Genomic DNA, 21,766 nt, shown 5'->3' with positions numbered 1-21,766 from the left:
ATGTCTTAGGGATCAAAATTGCTCAGAGTTTGTTTCAAGTTAATCAGAATAAATAGAAAGCTGAAGGAATGAAAATTGGAAGGACGTCCCTAAGGTAGATAGTAGGCGTTTTTAGTTACTTCCTATTGAGTAAGATCAGTCAAAAATAGTATTGCTTCTTGCTGTTCCCAGCAGGGTGGAATTTTTTTGAGTTGTGCAATCTTTTGTTTTCTCCATGAGAAAAGTACTAACTGCTATATCAAATTACCCATGTTTGTTTGTTTTAAATTGCAGGTTGAAATGCTGCTGCCTTTAGTACTAATAAAAAAATACAGAAACCAGACTTACCTTTTAAATTGGCAGTCTTATGGACAGAGCTTACTGACTGGGATGTGTGAAACCTGGTTTCTATTCTGGCTGTGCCACTAGCCTGCCAGCTAACCTTCATGCATTCAGTTTTCCCCAGCTGTAAGATGGGCATAGTGACATGCAACCTAACTTGCATTTCCTCAGCTGACTTGCTCAAAATTTGACTGAGGGGTGTTGGGTGAAGGGGAGGGGAAACACATTTATGTAATTCATAGATGTAATTCCCTGAGACCATTTTTCTTTTACAATTTCGCAAAATTATTTCTTTGACTGCTTTAAAAAACAAGCAAACAGATGAACCATTTAATCTGTTTTGCATGTTTAAATGACTGTTTTGGTATGCATTAAAGTCTCTGAGGAGGCAAGCCCTCAAATTGGGTGTAAACTGTAATGGGAAAACTGACTTTAACTGAATAATGATGGTTACCGTGGGCATGATGCCCCTAAGTCAAAGGCACTGAAAAGATGCCATCAGTTTCTGAGCTTGTAGTATATATTTGAATACTTATATGTGGGCCTGGAGATAAAGGTTCCTATCAGCTTAAATTAGCCAATCAAACATTACACCCAGACTTTTTCCTAAATTATCTGGGATACCGTGTCTGATGAGCAGTGATCTCAGAGTCACTCAACGGTTTCAGCCTACACCCCCACACCCTTCCCAAAAAAAGAAATCTGCAAGCTTGGAACTCTTTTCAAGAAATGACCTTCATTAAAGCTGCTGCGGCAAATTTAAGGGATATCCGTTTTTTATATCTGATGTTATTTGTAAACATTCAGTTCATTATTCACCTGCAAGCTTAATTTTTGTAAGTCTGTTACACTTGGTCTCCACTCTGTTTTATCCAAAAGGGGCTGGAATCTGGTATTTTGTAACCAATGACAAGTGAGTTCATTGAAATTAGTTGGTCAGGATTGATTTGAGATCTGTGTCTGGCCCAATAAGACATAGCTTTTTGCTTCACTGGGTACATCTACACGTGCGCTTTACTGCAGAGTTGCCTACACAAGCGCCCATATTAGAAACATCACTGTCCACACAAGTGCCCATATTACAGTGCAGTAGATTAATTAACCTTGCCGTAAGATAGTACTGTCCCGAGTGTACATTTTGTTGGTCAGCCCAGGCAGCAGGGGGCCAGACCCCTGCCTGCCATCTAATCCCATGGTGCCCTAGCCAACTCATCTACCACATGATGCCATCTCCCGGAGCCTGGGGCTGACCTCTCTTCCCCCCGTTTGAGTCCCCTGCCAGCCTGGGGCTGCTCTACCCTGGCTCAAAGTGCTGCGGTCCCAGACGTAGCGTCTGAATGTGCAGATGCTGCACCTGGGAACAGCTGACTCGCCAGATTTTATCACATCGCTTTACTGGTACGTGTAGATATACCCACTGTTGCCTAAGTTAGGCTCCCTGATTGATACTATTATTTGTTTTTATTACTGTAGAGAATGAGAACCCAAGCCATTGACTAGGATCTGGTTGTACTAGGTGCTGTTCAAACCCAGATCACAGGGATGATGTCTGTACCAAAAACCTCACAGACTAGCTTGCACAGCATGAAGGAGAACAGCAGGCACTTGCAAATATGTTTGTTTGTTTGTTTGTTTTTCTCATTCTTACCAGTTCTTTGCTTCTGATAGTGATCCAGGGCTTGCTGCTGACAGAACTATTTGCAGGCTGGGCAAAATTTCTCTCTCAAGCCTGTTTTAGCTTCACAGGCAAAAAGTTGCTGGTCATTATTATAAGACTGAACTGATGATGAAGTTGAAAGGAGTCCCCCAGCAAAGAGAATGTAGTAGTGGGAAATTGTTCTATCCAATGTATCTCCTATAACAGACCCAGTTATTGACTGCAGAAGTCTTTCTTAGTTTGGTCCTTCTCTGTTCTTCATCTTGAAGTAAACCCTGAGGCTAGGTACAGACAGTCAAAAAGCCTGAGGCTGAATTGATTCAGTCTTTTAGGTTAGTCTAAACTGCAGAGATTAAATTGAAACAGAAGTGAACAGACATTTACTTTGATTCAGGAAGTGCAGCCACATGCTCAGGCCAGAAGCTGGGGGCTGCTACAGCACAGCTCTCTGGCTATGTGTTCACTTTCTTTTCTTGCTGCCCCCCTGAGGTCTCTGGGATTTGCAGTTCAGCATCACAGTATCAGGACTCTGCAGGGTTGCTCATCACTTCCTCTTCTTGCTTCCAGGTGCCTCTGTAAATGTGAGTGGGGGAGTGTTTAACTCTCCTCCCTGGCCCAAGACCCTACCTGGAGTTTGCCTAGGGGGGGCAGTCGCCTCCTCTGCACACTGTGGTGCATCCTCAGCCGGGCTTCCCCCTGTCAACCAGCCCTCACTGTTCCATGCAGGGAGCAGAGGGGTGAGGCCAGCCCTGCTCTCTGGAGCAGACAGCCCACCCCAGCCCAGGGATGGAAAGCATGCTGGGGGACTCTGATTTAACTTGAACCAGGGTCTGGGACAGAAGTGTCATAAACTGGTTTGACCCAGATCAATTAAGTCTGATACTATATTCAGCCAGGTTTATCTTAAAACAATTTCAACCATTTTGAAACTGGTTTATGTGCACTGAGCTTCTGTTCTGTTACAGGTTTAAACCAGTTTCTGATCACTTAAACCAGTTTATGTTATGAAGGACCACATACCAAAGGGCAGATTTCACCAGGCAGTTAGTATTTTGAAGTGAGTTTCTCTGTGACATTTCCTGCTGGCTACCATTTTAGTGCTGCAACATTTTCCCTTCTCATGATCTTGGCAGCAAAGCATTGAATTGTAACAGCTTCCTTCCAGCTTACAATCTATTTGCACAGCTGAAGGACTTGACCTGAGTTTTAAAGGCTGTCATAGGTTATTGCTGTTTCTTTCTTGTATTACAGCAGAAGGATTTGACCTGAGTTTTAAATACTGTCATAGGTCATTGTTGTTACTTATTCATATTATTGTAATGCCCAGGGGTGCTGATTGTGGATCAGGAGTGTACTGGCAGGTACTGTACAATTTGAACACAACATAGTCTCTATCCCTAGAATGCTTACAATCTAGCTATAAGAAAAAAACCAATAGATGGAGACAGATAGTTTGGGGATTATTAGGAAATTATGCGGCCAGAGTCGCACAATAGATGGTAGTTTCAGCACCCTAATTGCGATCAAGTTTTGTGTTGTGTTTTTAAAGGCATCCTAGTAAAGAAGAGTTGCTGTTCTTTTGCCTCTTGAACATTAACAACCAAACTGGATTTTATTGAAGATGAGGCTGGTCTCATCAGCTTCTTGTTTTTTAGATTGTCTGTCAGTTTTACAATGACATTTCCAGTTTTTGTTCAAGTTTGGCTCAGGGCTACTGTAACAGGATTGTTGCAGCTGGTATTAGGTGTACTGGTGGAGTTACATGGAGAAGCCTGCTTGTTGTGGTATATAGCTATTGAGCTCAGTTTGTTAGAGTGTGGTGCTAATAACACCAAGGTTGCAGGTTTGATCCCTGGTTGGATTAGATCTCTTGAGGTCCCTACTTTATGATCTGTTAGAAATTGCTTGGAATCACTTGGCTTTAGATGAGGTTTTTAGTCCTCCTCAGTTTCACATGGACTAAGATCCACTGAATACTACTAAAATTTTTTGTTACAGTTGCACCTTCAAGAACTACATTTTATTTTCTGATGGTTAACATCTTGGGGCATTTATACATGTGCTCTGGGAGTGGTGGTGGGGGTGGAGGTGGTTTAATTTGAGTGGATCTGAGAGCTGCTCTAATTAAAGCACCTGGAGCATCACATGTATCAGCGCCCCCATGCTGAAAAATGGTGGTGGGAGTGCTTTAGCTAAAGCTTGTTGAACGAACTTTAGTTAAAGTGCCCCTGCCACCACTTTTCAGCTTGGGGACACTGATACATGTGATGCTGGAATCTGCTGGAGCATGGTAATTACTATGCTCCAGCAGATTAGATGAATTGAGTCTGCTCTGATGTGCTGTAATTACAGTGCGTCAAAGCAGCCTCTCTCCATGTTTATAGGCAACCTTAAGTAAAAAAAGCATGGAAAGTGCTTTAAATCTGCCATTGGGCCCTCCACATGCTGCAGATTTCATAGTTATTTTGCTGTGTGATAGCATTCTGAGCTTCCAGCTGGCTTAAAGCAGGTGGGGGATCTTTTAACATTACAGCTCCTCTTTCCCTGGGCACCTTTGTACCTTATGGAATCTTCTACCCCGTATGAAAAAGTTTGTTGAACCTTCCCATCCACAAGTCCCTGCTTTAATAACAATATGAGCAACAACTTTTGTCAGGTAGAAAAGATGGTTGAATGCAGCTCCTGAAACCTAAATAGCAACACCAGGGTCTTCTAGTCTTCCCTGCCTTCCCAGCACTCCTGGTGCTTTCTTCTTTGGGAATGGAGACAGGGAGAATTTTGAATCTGGATGCCAAAACAGTAGTATTGTGCTACTGGGAGACCAGCTTTTGAAACCTAGTTTCATATACAAATTAAAATTTGCCTGTTGGAATGTGTTCCTCCCCTGGCCCCCATCCCATACATTCATTTTTAATACTACTGAGCAAAATGGATGCTCTGTAAGTTTTATCTTATCTAGGATAAGATAGACACAGTATCTAGAAAATGCATGTCACCTAAAGAAGGAATGGTTACTGATAATGACAGTTTGTGGTGTAAACTCTGCTGTGTGTGCTGTGATATGTTAAATCTATATCTCATATATTGTTTGCAGTTACTATAAGAATTGTGTCATTTACTTTCAGTTGCATGTGACTTCTGTGCCATTTCAATAATCATTAGCTTTAAAAGGGTAGATGACTCAGCGTTAGCAGTAGAGCCTTCTGACTCCTTCCCGATCCCTTGTAACATGAAACAAACTTATGGGGATTGTACCTCGTCATCTGATGCATGGTAGCCTGAGGCAATTATGTTTCGTTGTTTGAAGTGGGCAGCATTTATCACAAGAGTCTAATACCACTGGGGGCGGTCCCAATGGATGTACCAGGGCTTAAATGGGCTAGGAGAGACTCAAGTGTGTTCCTTCTGGGTCAAGACTGAAGCATGTTAGTGAATCAGTCAGAGGGAACTAGCACTACCACAGTCTTTCCTGGAAAAAGTAAATAGAACTGCAGCCTATAGTGCTGCTAGCTCAGCACCTCTTACAACAACTGAATTAACCTTTTAAAAATGCTCTTGTAACGGGATAAGCATTTCCTACATCTACTGTAGAGGGCTTTTGCCAATTGTTGCTAACAGTTGGACAGATTCTTCCTTTCTGAAAGTCCCACGAGGCAACTGAACAGGGTCAGTTCAAGCAGTTTGGGGGCCTCCAGCAAAATGATTCACTTGGGCTAGGGACAGACATTACACACAAACTGGTTTAAGTGATCAGAAACTGGTTTAAACCTGTAGCAGAGGGTAAGTTCAGTGCACGTAAACCAGTTTCAAAATAGCTGAAACTGGTTTAAGATAAACCTGGCTGAATGTAGTATCAGCCTTAACTGATTTGGGTCAAACCGGTTTATGCAATATCTATCCCAGACACCTTCCTGGTTTAAGTTAAACCAGAGTCCCCCAGCATCCCAGATGTTTTGCAGCTCTGGGTGTCGCTGTCTGCTCCAGAGAGCAGAGCTGATCCCGTCCCCCTGCTCCCTGGCCAGAGCTCCGAGGAAAGACTGCAGGTACAGCAGGGTCTGCCTGGCTTCCCTGCCCCACCTCCTGCTCGCTGCTCAAGCAGGGATACCCCTTCTCCCTCCCATCTCCCACAGCATGGACCCTAGGCATGTGATATGCTAGCTAATGCTGGGGAGGGGGGGTGTCTGTCCAAGTCCATGTCCAATTTCACTGGGACACGGACAGAACAGTGTCCCCTTAGGGCTTTTGGAGCTAATCAGCAGGTCAGCTGGTAATGTCCCTCTGTTCCTTCCTTGGAAAAAGCTGTTTGAGAAGAGCTTGAACTAATGAGAGAGGATTTTGTTTTGTGGATGGGCTGAGTCCAGAGGGGATGTCTTCACGGTTACAAACTGGTTCAGCCTAGCCAAGTTAGGCTAACCTGCATAAATTGAATCAATTCAGGCTCAGGCTTTTTGAATATCTATCCCTAGCCTTGGGCCCCATGGTTGCCAGGTCCAGTATTTGCTTTGTGTCTCCCACACTCCTCTGCTGTGCCCAGAGCTTGAGGGGCAGTGCACAGGGGTGTTGGAGGGATTGTGGTTACTTCTCTTGTTAAATAGGATACACAATGTATCATGACTGTGCTGAAGGAAGGAGCCATCTAAGGGCTGTTGCCACTTAGCTGTGCTCACTCTTCATGCTGCTCTAGGGTGTGATTAGCAAAACACAAGGGGTCATGGGTGGCTTTATAAATAAGAATGGCCTGAACCTCTAGGTTCAGCAGCATTAGTTGAATCTGACTGAGAGGGGCGAGGGGCTGGGGCCACAATGGCACCTCTGCTTTGTTTTCTCCCCCAACCCATTCTTCCTGACACAATGGAAGCTCTTCCTGTGACTTTGACTAGGATGCCTAGACTTGGCTGTATCATCTCCCCACCATCATCCTGCAGCAAACCTCTGAATTTGTTTGTCCTGACTCTGCCATGGTATGACCCCCCCACAAACTGAAACCTTCTCTTGATTACCTGTTCCCCAAAAGTAGTAGTAGAGGAGAAGGCCTTTTGCATGTGGCTGCCAGAAGAGCTGGAGATCATGGGTGGTAGTGTGGAGGCTTATGGACTTCTCTTGGAGTACTTTAGGTGGGTATGGTTAGGCAGCTAAATACCTGGCCATTTCTGTTTGAATGGTCTGTTTCTGCAGGAGACTCACCTGGCCCCCCCCAGAGAAAGGAATAATTCCAGGGAAGCTCAGTAAGCCTGCACTTGGGTACTTTCCATTTTCTTTTGTCAGGAAATAATTTAGCTGGGGACTTATTTGATCCATAACAATAAAAATTAAACTCTCTAAAGACATGATTGTAGTACATTTTATTTTCACTTACTTAGCACTTGCACGGTGCTAGGGCTTGATGACCAGCATAGCTGATCTCTCTGGCCTTGCCCAGAGCTTTGCTATAAAAGAGAAATCAAGTTTAAAAATCGTATTCAGGCATTACTGGAACCAATTTTGCGGGCATTTATAAGATGGACTCCCAGCAGATGGGAGACCTTGCATCAAACCCCTTTACTTATGCTATAGCAATATAAAGTAAAGCATACTATTTCTTACCTTTTGCTGAAGTGTCATAAAACATTAACTAACCAATCATTTTCCTGCTACTTTGAGTGGCACTGCAGGAAGCTACAGAGCTTGACAGTATGTCTTTACCATATTCCTTAAGAAACAGCCAGGTGCAAAGCCTAACAACTATGTTTAAGAGGAGAGAGTAAAAGAGAACAAGTTCACAACTGCATACCTGATGCCTCCCTGATATAAATCTAACACATCTTGCAAGAACTGTGTGTGACAGACTTTCCTTTCTCTCTTGCCTTCCTCGCCCTTTACTCCCACTCCTTTCTCTTTAATTTGCTTATGGATGATGTCTAGGGGGACTGTTGAGCTGTTCCGCAAGTAATATAGGAAGAAGGGGTCTTGTTTCCTATGACAGAATCTAGTGCAAACATAGTAGCTCTCTGGCTACAATCCATGTTTCTCTTTCTGCATGAGGTATAGGAGAGCTCACTAATCCCCTGCAAACATCATTCATAAGCAAATATAAATTAAAATGAGGGGTGGGCAGGGGAGGATATTGCCACGTCCCTATATGCAGTTGAGTGGTGTTTTTTCTATGCTTTTGAAATTGATCTCTTCCTCCCCATCTCCCCAGTTCAGATTAGCTTAGATTTAATGATCTTTGGTGCATGTTGTCAAGTTACCCAGAGTGCTGGAGACTGGGGGGGAACAGTGAAGCCTGATGCTTGTAGTTGTGTTGGAGGATGGGAGGGAGGGAGCTGTTCTAATTCAAAATGTCAGATTAGTCATGATATTTTTCTTGGGCAGGGATGGGGAGAGTGAATGCAGTTGCTAGTATGAGTTCATCTAATGTATTTCATAAATGATATCTATGGAGTCCCAAGTGTGGTGCCGGAGGGACTCTACTTGGCTTCTGTACATCCACTTCAAAAGCCATACGTAACGCCCCCCATTCTAACACAGTTTTGCTTGCTGTCTCTTTTTGTGTGTGGTTGGGCCACTGGAGGCTTATCTTTGTTGATACTAACAAACCTGGCCTTTAGCTCCAGCAGGAGATGCTCCTGCTTTTGTATCCTTAGCTCTCTGGTTCCGTCTCCAGTGACATCCTATCCAAGGGCATTACATCAGATGCAAGTGGATTGTGATTATATTTAGTTAGTGCACTTCTCTGCAGATTTCTCACAAATGGTCCTTGTTTAGGATCCAATCATGAAACATTCAGCTATGATTGATGGGTGGAGATAATTGGAGTATAAAGCTCATCATCTTTTGAGATGCTTAATATATTATTATTTTTTTACTTTTTAGGTTTGGAAGGCGTTTTGAGTCCCCTCTTTTGTGGCAGAGCATTATCATGATCATTACTATGTTACTGATGCTGAAACTATGCACTGAAGTACGCGTGTCAAATGAATTAAACTTAAAACGCCGCTCCTTTGCAGGTCAGTGATGGTAACAGGTTGTTCCTAGGCACAGTGTTTCCAAATTAATTTTTTTAAAGTATCTATGGTTGGGTAAAAGTTCTGTATGTATTGCATCAAACCATCGCTTCTTGATGATCCAGCATGGGACTTCCTGAATGTTTCATTTAAAGTAATTTTCTTCCAAATAATTTTTTTAAGATTTAATTTATTTCTAAATGGGTCTTAGTTCAGCCTAGAGACTGACTTCTCTTCAGTGTTTAATGCAGTCCCTTAGGAAGTGGTTCTGAAAGTCATGCTAAAGTGCCAGCCTTGACTATACTACAGTCAAGCTTGAATGAGCGCAGAACTTCTATTCCTTTTGCTGTACTTTCATGCCAACTCTCTAGGTCAGAGAGATGAAACTGGCCAGTGTTGGAAACCTCATTTTGCTGTGTCCAACTTTTGTGTGGTTGCTGGTACATGAAATATTCTATTCTTGTCACCATATTGTCAATGTAAGGGGTGATAACATGGCAATGTCCCTTGAATGTCTAAAATGAATACATTGTAGTACCACATGTTGCTGTGGTCTTGCTGTATGCAGAGCTTTTTGATGTCAGTATTTCCAATGTGGGCCTGAATATCATTTTTTTTGGTTTAAATAAATCTTGTAATAATGCTATTTGCACTGTAGCAACTTTCTTCTTTTAGTTTGGAAGTGGGAAAAATGCAGACTTTTATTTGAGTAGTGTCAGAATGATGATATAGCCATGATGGTCCAGAAATTATGTGAGAGGCAAGAAGTTCTTAGTGTGATATCTTTTATTGGCCCAGCTATGTAGCTGGGATAAAGTTAGACAAGCTTTCGAATGTAAGACGTTTTTCCGCAGATCTCTTACTTCCACATCTTATTTTCCGCCTGTCTTTGTTGGTGACAGACTGCAAACCTGTCAGCTTCTCACTTGTTTTGGCAACATAGGTGTGTAACTTTTTTTTCTCCATCTGTTTCTTTCCTTAAGTGAGGGTCTGCTCCAGCTTCATGTACCACAGCCTTTCCAGGGTGAGTGAGCCCGAAAAGGCCATACATGGTGCTCAGCAACAGGGTAATCCATTTAATAGATTAATACATTATCCATTTAATAGAAAGATAGTTCCTACCCTCATGCCCCAGTTTCTTTGGAGTGTTTTGTAAAGTTGCCCAGGTAAGTGACCTCCTAAAGAACATGAAATCATCTGCAACTTTCTCTTCCCCATCCATTGTTCTGTTTTGTTTGTCTGGGACTTTGTTTTCTGAAAGTGTTAGTTTTAAGAGGATGAATGACTTTAGAAAGCTTCCCACATTTGGCAGGGATTGAAGTGTAAAGAAGTATTGGGAGAAGAACATTTACTCTCTGCCTCAGGATTCCTGTTGGCTGTGGAAAGAGCGGAAAGCTTCCCCCTGTGCGTGTCTCCATGTTCACCCAGACTGCAGCACATGGAGCTAGGTTGCAGCTGGCAGAGGGCCCTGGAGGTTGGCCTGCCAGCCTGGGTGTGCTCTAGCTGAGTTCAGTGTGCTTGGAGGGAATGGCTGGAGCACAAGGGTACTTCAGCATGGGGCTAGCTTGCAGGCAGCTCCCGCACTGGAGCAACCGCATGCCCCAGCCAGCTGGCTCAGCTTGCACAAAAAAACTCCCACATCAGGGTAGGACTTGTATTTACAAGTCCTGTGCTGCTGTGGAGTTTTAGTTTTGTGTGCCCCTGTTAGGGTGCATCTATAGATGCTGAGACATTTACTGCAGTGAATTAGGCAACTGCACAGTAAACATCTTGTGTAGACATCTCTGTGTTTGCATTTTGTATAGTTAAGGAGTAAATCTTTGGGTCAGCCCACCTTCTCTTCCTCTGTCTGGCAGGCTTCTTACATAACTGCTAGAGACGGGAATCCAATCCAGCCCAGGACACCTTCCCTTTTAAAAACCCTGCCTGTACTGATATACAGTTACCTATTGGAGAAACCAATTTTTTCATTAGTATGTAAGGATACCTGTTGCAGGAGCTTGTTGTGTCACTGGATGTCCTTCCCCAGGAGTCAGTTTTTGCTATATGTTTAATCAGCCAGAGAAATTAATTTGGCCTGTTGAGGGCTTTTGCTACAAAGAAAAAAAAGAAGTAAAAAGCTTATTGTATTTTTTTGCAAACTGTCTGCTACTGGAACAGCACAGTACAACTGTGTGGTTCTCCCAAGTTTTCTCTCCCACAGCTTTCTCTTAAGTGATAAGGCTATTTAGTGATATGATTACAGTAGTAAGATTTACTGGATGGGGGAAAAATGGAAACTATTAACATGCACAATCTCTGAATTCACTGGTAGTTGTAACATACTGACTTGAAATCAGCATTTTGTGGTGCGTAGGCATAAATGGTTCTATATCAAGAGAGGAAGGATAGGCTTGAGGTTAAAGCATAGAACTGGGAATCACATGATCTGTGTGCTTAATCTTGGCTCTGCTACAACTTATCATGTGATTCTGAGCTAGCTCTTAAAATCTTTCTGTACTTCACTTCCTCCTAGACTAAGCTTCAGTTTAGTACTTTTGAGTAGTATTTGAGATCTCTGGATGGAGAGTACCAAATTCTGTATTGTGATGTGATATATCCAAGCACTGTAGGACTTCTTTAATCTTTTTTTCCTCCTCTCTAATGTCCTCACAAAATAATTGTAAATTAAAAAGTAAAAATGTCCTTACTCCATCTTCATTTAATGGTGGCTACCTTATTTTGCTTTCTAATAACCCTGGTGCACATTGGCCCAATAGGTCTTGAATTATACAGAAGTAATATGGGGCTTTTTTTTGTTTGTTTTCCATCTCCTTACCCTGTTGACCTTCCTAGTTATCCAAAATATCCCTCTGGAATAGCTAGTTCAGGAGGAAGTGAACTTTTTTATCTTCCTGGCAGTAAGGGGAGTGGTCATTCTCAATCCTGACAGACCAGTTTTGTGAGTTTGAACACTGGTTTGAAGAGCATGTTAGTGGCAGTTAGGTATATTCATAAACCCGTTTAGTTGAAGCAGTGTAAATTGCTGACATGTTCATTTATCTGGTGTCCCTTTCAGCTTCAAAAGTGTAGCCTCCCTAGCCTCAGAGCGACACAATCTCCTCTGAGAGTTATTTCTTCCTGCCTCGTTATTAGGGAAACTTTGCTTCTTTTGGTTTCTTTACTGGAATATTTATTTCTTTCCCTCTGGGACTTCTAGGAAAGATTTATCCTCTTATGCACTCGCAAACTGCAAGTCAGTTGGAAGTAGGAAAGCCCGTTTCATGCTGCTGTTTGTTCTCCCCCCACCCCTTTATTCAAGAGGTCTCTCTCACAATTGAATATAGTTGACTTAAGAGGGATTGCATCCTGTTGTGTGTTTCGGTGGTGGGTTTTTTTTTATAGCTGAAGTTTTTTATTGAAGATATAGGATACAAGAGACTTTTCCTACCATTGAGAAGTTAAAATTCCCTTTCAAATGGATGACAATGTGCTATGAAAGCTATGTTAATATGAGGTAGGCTTTAGATAATGTCACAGACATAAGTTATTGGATTTTTTTTTTTAATTCCATTTTGATAATACTCAGACTTTTGTATTTTTGGATATCCTGACACTATTGTAATGGTAGTAATAGCCCTCCTCTGTCATTGCCCAGTTTAATTGAGTGTCTGCAGCAGTAGTGTGCATTGTGGCTGGATTGTTTAGTACAGAATAGCTCAGAGTTTGCTGGGGTTTTATTTTGTTTAAGCTCTTTTCTTTGTATAAATCAGCTTTTCATTGTTGCTCTGTGCATTCTTTCGTACATCAGTGCAAGTGTGCTAAAAGGGCAAGATTTTAAAAAGTGACTATTGGTGGGGTTTTTTTTCTCTTTCTGGAGGGGAAGAGCTTCTCTTACGGGATGCCTGGTTTAGAGTCAGAATGTGAGGCAATCACTCTCTGAAAATTGAGTCCCTTTTTAAAGGAGATTCAAGCTGCCATCTAAAAATGGAAGCAACTAAAATTACAAAGCACTTTTTGAACACCCTGGGCAGATATAGTTAGGCCCAATGTGGCAGTGATGTCTTTTCCTTCCCCCCAGCCCTATCCCCAGTTGTATCCCTGGAATCTTTTGTTAGTAGCATGTGGCCGAATGCAAGGTACACTTAAATATTTTTTCTATTGGTCCTAAGCAAAGACGACTTTTACCTTGGAAAGTTTCTCTTTTGGCACATGGGTGGCTACAGTGTCTTGCACTGATGGTGATGGCAGTTCCCATTTAGTTATTATTTGTCTTACAGCATTTGCCTCGGACTAAGTGGAACAAGAACTCCACTGGGTTGTTTTGTTTTATTTTTTTAATCAACTTGTTTATTCTCCTCTGTTTTGGACTCTTTCCCTCGATCTAGTGTTGTCTTATCCCTATTTACTATAATGCCCTGATCCCTTGAAGAGAGCCCTGGAAAAACAATATTGGGCAGTATGTGGTTTATAACTGGAATTCAGACCTGCAGAGGGTGTGTGGAATAAAATTAAATCTTTCAGGATATGAATTACTTGCATTGGCAGTTTGCTTCATCAGCCTCTGACACAAGTGATTGTAAGTTTAAGTTGGTTGAAATCCATTCTTGAGCACAGTTCCCTGCAAAACCCTGAGGCAGACCATTGTTTTTATATACTGTACTTACCTGTCCCTACGTAATTCTTTTCTGAAAATCTCTTCCACCCTTGCTTTTACCTGAGGTTATAAGACAAAAAGAAGCAATATAAACTTTATTTCTGTAGAAAACAGATGCATATTTGTACCATAATTTGAAGGTTGCGTGTTACATGCAGTTTTTATTTTCTCCCCTAGTTTCTCTCCCATCGCATTGTTATGGGGTCAAATACTGAGACCATTCAGCTTTCAGTCTTCCCTGAGATCTTGGGGAAAGTCCGTAGATGGCATGGAATCTCAAACTCTTTGGCATGATTTATTTTTTTATCAGCAAAGTGTACTAACCAACTAAACTTGAATACAAACTAAAAGAGCAACAATTGTATTGGATCTAACTAGCTTGTTTTGTCTTCTCTTCGTCCCTGTTCTCAATTTATTTTTTTTATGTAGCCGCAGATAGTAAGGACGAAGACATCAAAGCACCTCCCAAGAGATCCTATCTGGGTATGTACTGTGCAAGGCCACCCTGCATGAAGTTGCCATCTCAAACATAACTCATGCTTCTTTACTTTTTGCTTTTTTTTTCTTACCATGTTAGAAATGATAGTATGATCATTTCTACGGAGATGTTTATTCTATCTTTTCTTGAGATGCTGAAATCTGTTTAATTTTTAACCTTTCTAGAGGAAAAGATGCTTTCAGTTTTGTGCTAGAAACCAGTTGTTTAAAAGGAGGTTTTGAATTTGCCAGCACAACCCATCATTCTACTTGATTTTATTTTATTTTCCTTTCTCTAACCCAGTTAGAGAAGCAAAGTATTGTGGAATGGAATTTGTGGAGTCATGCCAATATTTTTTATCTCCTCAACCCCCACAGAACTGTCTTCCCTATCATGAGCCCTTTCTCCGGAAAGCTTCCACTGTGAAACAAGCTATAAAAAGTATGGGAATGGCTTTAGGCTAAGCCATAGTATCTCAAGTTCAGCAAAATAACAGTGGTCGGTAACAAGATCAGTGAAGCTTTCCTACTCCATTCTTTAATTTTCCATGGATCCCACATACGTTGGTCTCCTGTCACTATTAAAATCTCAACTGAATCCATTCTAACTTCTGAGTGTTCCTTAGCTAGAGAGAGGGAGTAATATAGCATGCTCTGTGTCTGTATACCATTTCTGGTTCAGTAACCAGAAGAGTCTGTTGTTATGACTGTATTTGTTTCAGCAAGGTCATCTTAGCAAACAGACCCGTGCTCAAGCAGTTTAGCCTGTGTTAAGTGTCCTGGTGGCATTGCAAACTTGTTCCCTTTCAAGCAAGGCTTATCTCCTAACATGTACTATAGTAGTAGATCACTGCATTCCAATGATTTGCAACTGTGACAAGCTTCTTAGTTGAAGAAGGAGCTTAGATGCCAGTTCAGAGAAACAAGTCCCAGTATAAACACTGAAGTTGCATCACTTGAATTTAAGTTGGTTTCTACACTGAATTTGTTAAGATGATGCAAAATGCCATGTAGGTGTTGATTATTTTGGATTATGAATGCTGTGTTTCAGTTCTGCTTGCAGTGACAAGGAGGCAATGTAAGGGAAGTCATAACAGAGCATAGCATGGAATTCCTCATTCAAAATAAGAGTACCGGTGGGACTTCAAATCACTATAAGTTAATCTGTTGTAAACATAGGTAAATAAGGGTGCAGTCTCTGATCAGTAGAGAAGTTCCTGCATAGCAGTGTACCACAGAGCACTTCCCTGAAACTTTCAGTCCAGGCCTGGGGATTTGATCTTTAAATAACAGTGGGCATGTCTATATATGCGCTTTAATGTGCAGTAGATTATTTTACTGCGTATTAAAACATGACATAAAAAAATAACATTATGCTAATGTGTAGTTAAATGGTCTGTTGTAGGGGTAGGCAACCCCCAGCCCAGGTACCAGAGCGTAGCACGTGAAAGCATTTTGTTTGGCATGCATGCCTCGGGTTGGACAGTGAGCAAGGGGTCTGGGCTGCGCTGCCACAACAAGGCTCAGGCCCCTCGTGGTTTCCCCACTGTGTGCCTCTGGCATACCAACATCTTATACATTAAGGTTGCGGGTGTTTTTGGCACTTTTCCCAAAAATGTTGCCGACCCTTAGTCTACTGCACAGTAAACAACACTAAAAAAAGCGTGCAGCCTAGTACGTATTCATTTAGTACCTCACATTGACGGTACTAAATTTAATGTGCATTAATGTACGTGTAGATGCACCCAGAGTATTCAAAAGCAGTATTCATCTGGATTTTTCTGAAAACATTTCTATCGTAGTATTTCAAAAGTGCATGTTGATTAAATACCACTATTTTGAAAAGCACCTTTTCCTATTATACCTTTTGCAAAAGCTTTTTTTTTTTGAGATTTGCCATCAAATGGTGTTCGTTTTGCTGGTTGTCTTACCTCTAGTTTTTAGTCATTCTCTCTGGCTTGCTGCATCAAAACATACTAACCTGTAGAAAGTAACCTGTTTACATTCTTGTTGCCCATATTCATTTGTTTCTTTTGTGGTGCTATAGGTGGAAATAGTTTTCTGTCCATTTGTTGAAGGGTAAAGGTTGGCTAATTTTGAATGCTTCAAGAAAATAAAGGCAATGGAAATGATTTGGTGAATGCTGTATTACTAGCTCTTGTTTGTTTTTGTAAAAAACCCAAAATGCGTAAGTTCTAAATATCAGTTGCTTAAGAGCTTTCACTAATTGTATTAGGTGATACTGGTCCTAGGAGTTTCTGTAGAAGTGCTCATGTAACTGAATTCCATGATACCTGTGATGAGCAAATTAAAAAATGAGCCTGAGCTTTGCAAAGCCAGAGGGATCAAAAGAAATACTCAATTTTTTTTCCCCTTTCTGCAGGTCTGTCCAGCTGGTAGCTCGTAGGCTAAGGGTTTAACCCGTAGCCCCTGGGATCCTGCCTGGGTGCCACTGCCAGCTCTTGGCCTGGCAGCTTGGAGTGCCCTTGTGGCATGGTGATGCAAGGGACCTGGCAGGGAGCTGAAGGTGAAATGAGGTGCTGTGCTACATAGGGGTGCACCCACCTGCACATGCATGCATGGAGCATGCAGCCCCGGGGGCCCATGAGCCCCACTAGTGCTGCCTTTGCAGTGTGTGGGCCCCTGCTGTTGCAGCCTGTGGGGCATGTGGCCCCCAGATGTTTTGAAGTTGAACAGCCCTGCCCTATTGTATAGGAAAACGGCAGGTTAACATGAGTGCTTCCAACTTCAATTGTTCAGTTTACTGTGTCTATTCTGTGTATGCGCTTGTTAAAAAAGCGTACATTTCTTACTAGTCTAGATATGTTTAAAATGCTTCTGAAACATACAGGTAAATAGGCAGGCATATCATGTACTACTGAATTAAAAAAATCCGAGTGGTGGGGGACATGGTGCTTTCTTGCCTTGGAGTGGCTTAAATCCTATACAAAACTGCTTCCTAGGTTAAGTTAAATCAGAGTCCCCCAGCATCCCAGCATGCTCTGCAGCCCTGGGCTGGGCTGTGCTCTCTGCTCCACTGGAGCAGGGCTAGCCCCACCCCTCTGATCCCTAGACAGAGCAGGGGCAGGGGCATGGCCAGATGCCAGCCCCACTAGGGCAAAGGGGGCAGGGAAGAAATTTATTTCCCCCCCTGTCCCACCAGCACGGACCCCAGCCAGGGTCTTCCAGGCAGGGGCACAGAAGCCTCTGTCAGGCATTTCTCTGCTTGCTACTCCAGTGGTTGGGGCATGGCCATCCCCAGCACCAGCCTGGTGTGAATGGAGATGGGGTTTAATTCCCTCTTCTGTCCCCTGTCCCAGTGGGTCTGCCTGGCCTGGGTGCCGCAGCCTGTGTCAGGGCCCTCCCCTCCTCCACTGCTGCAGGGGTTGGGGCGCAGCCAGGTGCTGGCTGTCGTGGTCCCCTGAGGCGAAGGGGGCAGGGAAGGCGTTTATTCTCACCCCCCCCTGCCCTTTTCTCCCCAGGACCCCAGCGGTGAGGTGGGAAGGACCTTGGTGGGGCAGCAGCCCCTATGATGGTGTCCTGGGAGCGCAAGCCCCTTCCTGGCGGGGGAGGGGTGCTAAGCTGCAGGTGGGAGTGGGGTGGCCAGAACTGCTGCAGACTGTGTGGGGCGAGCAGTGGCATTGAGGCTCAGAGGGGTGGCCACAACCCCCTAAGCCCCCACTAGTGCGCTGCCTCCAATCGTCCTGCACAGTCTGCAGCAGCTTTGCGTGCCTCGCTCCCACCTGCAGCACAGCACCCCCATTCTGTGAAGAAGCTTGCACTCCTGGGACACCATCACAGGGGCTGCTGCCCCATCAAGGGCCCTCCCCCTCGCTGCTCCAACGGCAGGGGCAGGGGCATGGCCAGAGGCTGCCCGGGGTGGCCCTCTTAGGCAACGAGGGCAGGGAGGGGGCTTATTTCCCCTCTCCCTCCAGCACAGGGGTCTACCCAGTTTGACCTCAGTTAGTTAAGTCTGATACTACATTCAACCAGGTTTATCTCAAACCAGTTTCAGCCATTTTGAAAGTGGTTTATATGCAGTGAACTTTTGTTCTGTTACAGGTTTAAACCAGTTTCTGCTCACTTAGACCAGTTTGTGTAACTTCTGTCCCCAGCTCAGATCTTAGTTAATTGCTTGCCTGGCTGGGGATTCTCATGAAAATGTTACATAAGGGAGTGGGGGTTTGTTTTAGGTGTGGAGGCTGTGTATTTCTGTATGTCTTGCAGTGAGTTGTACAGCACTGCTTTTTCAAGTAAGAGGTTATAACTGGGCTTTTCAACTTCACATTTTAGTAACTAAGTAATTCTTCTAGTGCTTCTAGGCTTTGGGAGTTGTTTCAAGTACAGGGCTCTGTGCCTGAATAAAGGGAGTCTGTCTGGACCCTCCAAATTGCCCCTTCTACAACTCCCATTCCAACCTACAGGAGTTACTTAAATTTGTGTTACAATTGCGTAATGACTTTACAATAAATATATTGTGCTCATTTTTAACCTAAGCTTGGTGGTCGTGGGAGTTGCTTCATTACATGACAAGCAAACTGTTGACAGTAATATTTTCACTCTGTCCCATGGCACTTGTGGTGAACTTCTTAGATGAATGCTGAGGTTGTCATCTGATGCCCCTTTTGAAGAAACTGAGTCTTTTCTCTGCTCTCAGGGATCTGGCTTAAGCATACTTTTCAGTAATCCAGCAAACCACTTAATGCCCCTGTTTTTCCTCATAACTGTAGCCTGAAAAGCTTTTATCTGATGCTTGATTCTGAAAGCCGTCTAGATGCTGTTGACTGGGAGAATGCCATCAGCTGGTGTCATTTGTCATAGCCCCATTGGCTATAATAAAGCAATGACGATTTGCAGCAGCTGAGCATCTGCCCTAGGGTGTTGGCTTCTGGTTCGTATATAGAAATGAAATGTATTCCTGTTCAGGAAAAGGAAGAACTAAGAAGCAACAGTTCTGGTGAAACACTAGCCCTCTTTTGTTCAGTTTTTTTTTTTTTTTTTATTACTCAAACATTTAAACACATTGGTGGGGGGGAGGGTTCTCCTTTTGTGTGTAAAATTTATTTTCAATCTTGAAAATAACTTGTTTGGTTGTCTCGCACAGTACTGAATAGCGTGAGAATACTGGCCTGAACTTTTGCTTAGTTCTAGTCCAGAGAGCTAGAGTCCAAATGATATCAAAGTTTAGAAAAGGAAACAAATAACCCCCTCTTCCCTCCCACCAAAAAGAAAAAGAAAACCACCTTAGTGCAAATGCTTAACTTATTCAGTACAACAATATACCAAGAAGTATTTTTAAAAATTGTGTGCGCAAAAGTACATTTCTGCATAAGTCAGTTCATTTAGGCAGTACTGATACATAAATGAATTGGAAATACAGCAATGTGATTAAATAGATAGGTATTCCAAAATTTAAGTGTGCATTACTTTTGCTCTAACTAGAGCTGTGAGTGACTGTAGCATGCTAGTTGTAGTAAATCACTTCTCTGCTGCTGCCTCCTTCTCTTCTCCCCTTTATTTCAGTTAGGAGACCAATAAAGTAGTGAAAAATGAAGAATCATCAAGCTCTTGAACCCTTAACTCTGTTGTTAGTATGTTGAGTCCTGGTACTTGAGCTTTAGGTAGCTCTCAGCTCCCTCTGTGTTGAACCTCTCTTTGCTCACAGAATTGGAAGAAACCTTAAGAGTCATTTAGTTGAATCCCTGGTGTAGATTCCAGATTTAGTTCCTGCATAATCCATCCCAAACAGATGCCTGTCCAGCTTTTCTTGAAAACTTGCAATGAAAAAGATTCCATAACTTCCCTAAGCAGCTTGTTCCATTATCTGACGGCTCTTTTAGTTCAGCAGTTTTTCCTAAACTTTCATCTAAATCTCTTGTCTTGTACCTTGTCCTTTATAGCACAGGAGAAGATTCTGTTTTTCTCTTTCTTGCAGACACCTTATGCTTGCAATTATTTAATAGATTTCATAGACATCAGGGCTGGAAGGGACCTCAGAAGATCATCGAGTCCAGCCCCCCGCCCGAAGGCAGGAAGTCAGCTGGGGTCATAGGATCTCAGCAAGATAAGCATCCAATTTTCTCTTGAAGGTGTTCAATGTAGGTGCTTGAACCACCTCTGATGGCAGGCTATTCCAGACCTTGGGGGCTCAGACAGTAAGAAATTCTTCCTTATGTCCAGCCTGAAACGATCTTGCAGGAGTTTATAACCGTTCGACCTCGTCATCCCTTGGGGCGCTCTGGTGAACAAACGTTCCCCCAGATACTGGTGGTCACCCCTGATAAACTTATAGGTGGTCATCAGATCACCCCTGAGACTGCACTTTCTCAGGCTAAAGAGCCCCATAGCTCTCAGCCTGTTGTCAGAGGTCAGGAAAACAGAACTTACAGATCATGCGTCTGGCTCTTCTCTGGACTCTCTCAAGCTTCTCCACGTCCTTTTTGAATTGTGGGTCCCAAAACTGGATGCAGTACTCCAGCTGTGGCCTCACCAACGCTGAGTACAAGGGGAGAATGACATCCCGGGATTTGCTTGAGAAGCATCTATGGATGCAAGCCAGCGTTTTGGTCGCTTTACTAGCTGTAGCCTCGCAATGAAGACTCATGTTCATTTCATGGTCATTGATGACCCCCAAGTCTCTTTCTTCTGTAGTGCTAGCCAGCATAGCACTGCTGAGCCTATAAGGATGCTGCAGGTTTTTCCTCCCAAGGTGGAGAACCTTGCATTTTTCAATGTTAGACTCCAACAGGTTCTTGTCCGTCCATTTGCTGAGCCTGTCAAGGTCAGCCTGGATTTACCCCCCTGTCTTCAAGTGTGGATGCTTTGCCCCAAAGTTTTGTCATCAGCAAACTTGGCCAGTCCGCTTCTGACTCCAGTGTCCACATCATTAATGAAGATGTTGAACAATATGGGTCCAAGGACAGAGCCTTGGGGAACGCCACTGGTCATAGGGCACCAAGACAATTGACTTCCCTCTCCGTCAATTACCACCCTCTGGGTCCAACTACAGAGCCAATTCGCCAGCCAGTGGATCATGGTGGGCCCAAGGCCACAATTGGCCAGTTTCGCCAAGAGGTGATCATGGGATACCAGATCAAAGGCTTTTTTGAAGTCAAGATATATGACATCAATCTTTTCTCCCTTGTCCAGGTGATAGTTCACCTGGTCATAGAAGGAAATGAGATTGGCCAAGCAAGACCTTCCCGCAACAAACCCATGCTGGCTATCCCTCAGGATGTTGGTGTTGGCCAGTCCATTAAGGATGGCCTCTTTAATAAACTTTTCTAAGACCTTCCCCGGGATAGAGGTCAGGCTGATGGGCCTATAGTTTGCCAGATCCACTTTCCTCCCTTTCTTGAAGATAGGCACCACGTTGGCCTATTATGTAGGAAAGCACCATGAGCATCTGTGGGTATACTGTAAATTAACATATACTATGTGTACTGTGCTTTGTCCTCACCACAGTCACTGCAATTGAAGATGAGGCAGAGCTGAAGTTTCCATCAGCAATCATTTAGATGTGTTTTTTTTTGTTTCTTCTGCATTTATTTTGTCAATTACAGATACCTTTGGGCCAGCGGTATATATTTAAATACATAAAATAGTTGTTGCTGGATTTGGCTGCCAGCACCTAACTATGACCCCTAAGAGATGTGCACAGAGCTAACAAGGGGGTTGAAATCTCTTCAC

The 21,766-nt window shown here is 43.2% G+C and overlaps 1 protein-coding gene across 4 annotated transcripts in view; it reads left to right on the top strand.

Annotated features, from left to right (window-relative positions):
* SLC66A2 (solute carrier family 66 member 2) overlaps positions 1 to 21,766 on the top strand; it is a 98,764-nt gene that overhangs the window by 6,172 nt on the left and 70,826 nt on the right. For 3 of the 4 annotated variants that reach the window (XM_006258247.4, XM_019490454.2, XM_019490456.2), the window contains exons 3-4: positions 8,834 to 8,967; positions 14,030 to 14,083. In XM_006258247.4, coding sequence (XP_006258309.1) covers positions 8,834 to 8,967; positions 14,030 to 14,083 — 188 coding nt within the window. The remainder of the gene's footprint in view (positions 1 to 8,833; positions 8,968 to 14,029; positions 14,084 to 21,766) is intronic. The other variant, XM_059724304.1, reaches the window with a different exon arrangement.

This window comes from Alligator mississippiensis, chromosome 3, assembly GCF_030867095.1.
Source record: "Alligator mississippiensis isolate rAllMis1 chromosome 3, rAllMis1, whole genome shotgun sequence".
NCBI lineage: Eukaryota > Metazoa > Chordata > Crocodylia > Alligatoridae > Alligator > Alligator mississippiensis.
This window is presented reverse-complemented; position numbering and strand designations above follow the sequence as displayed.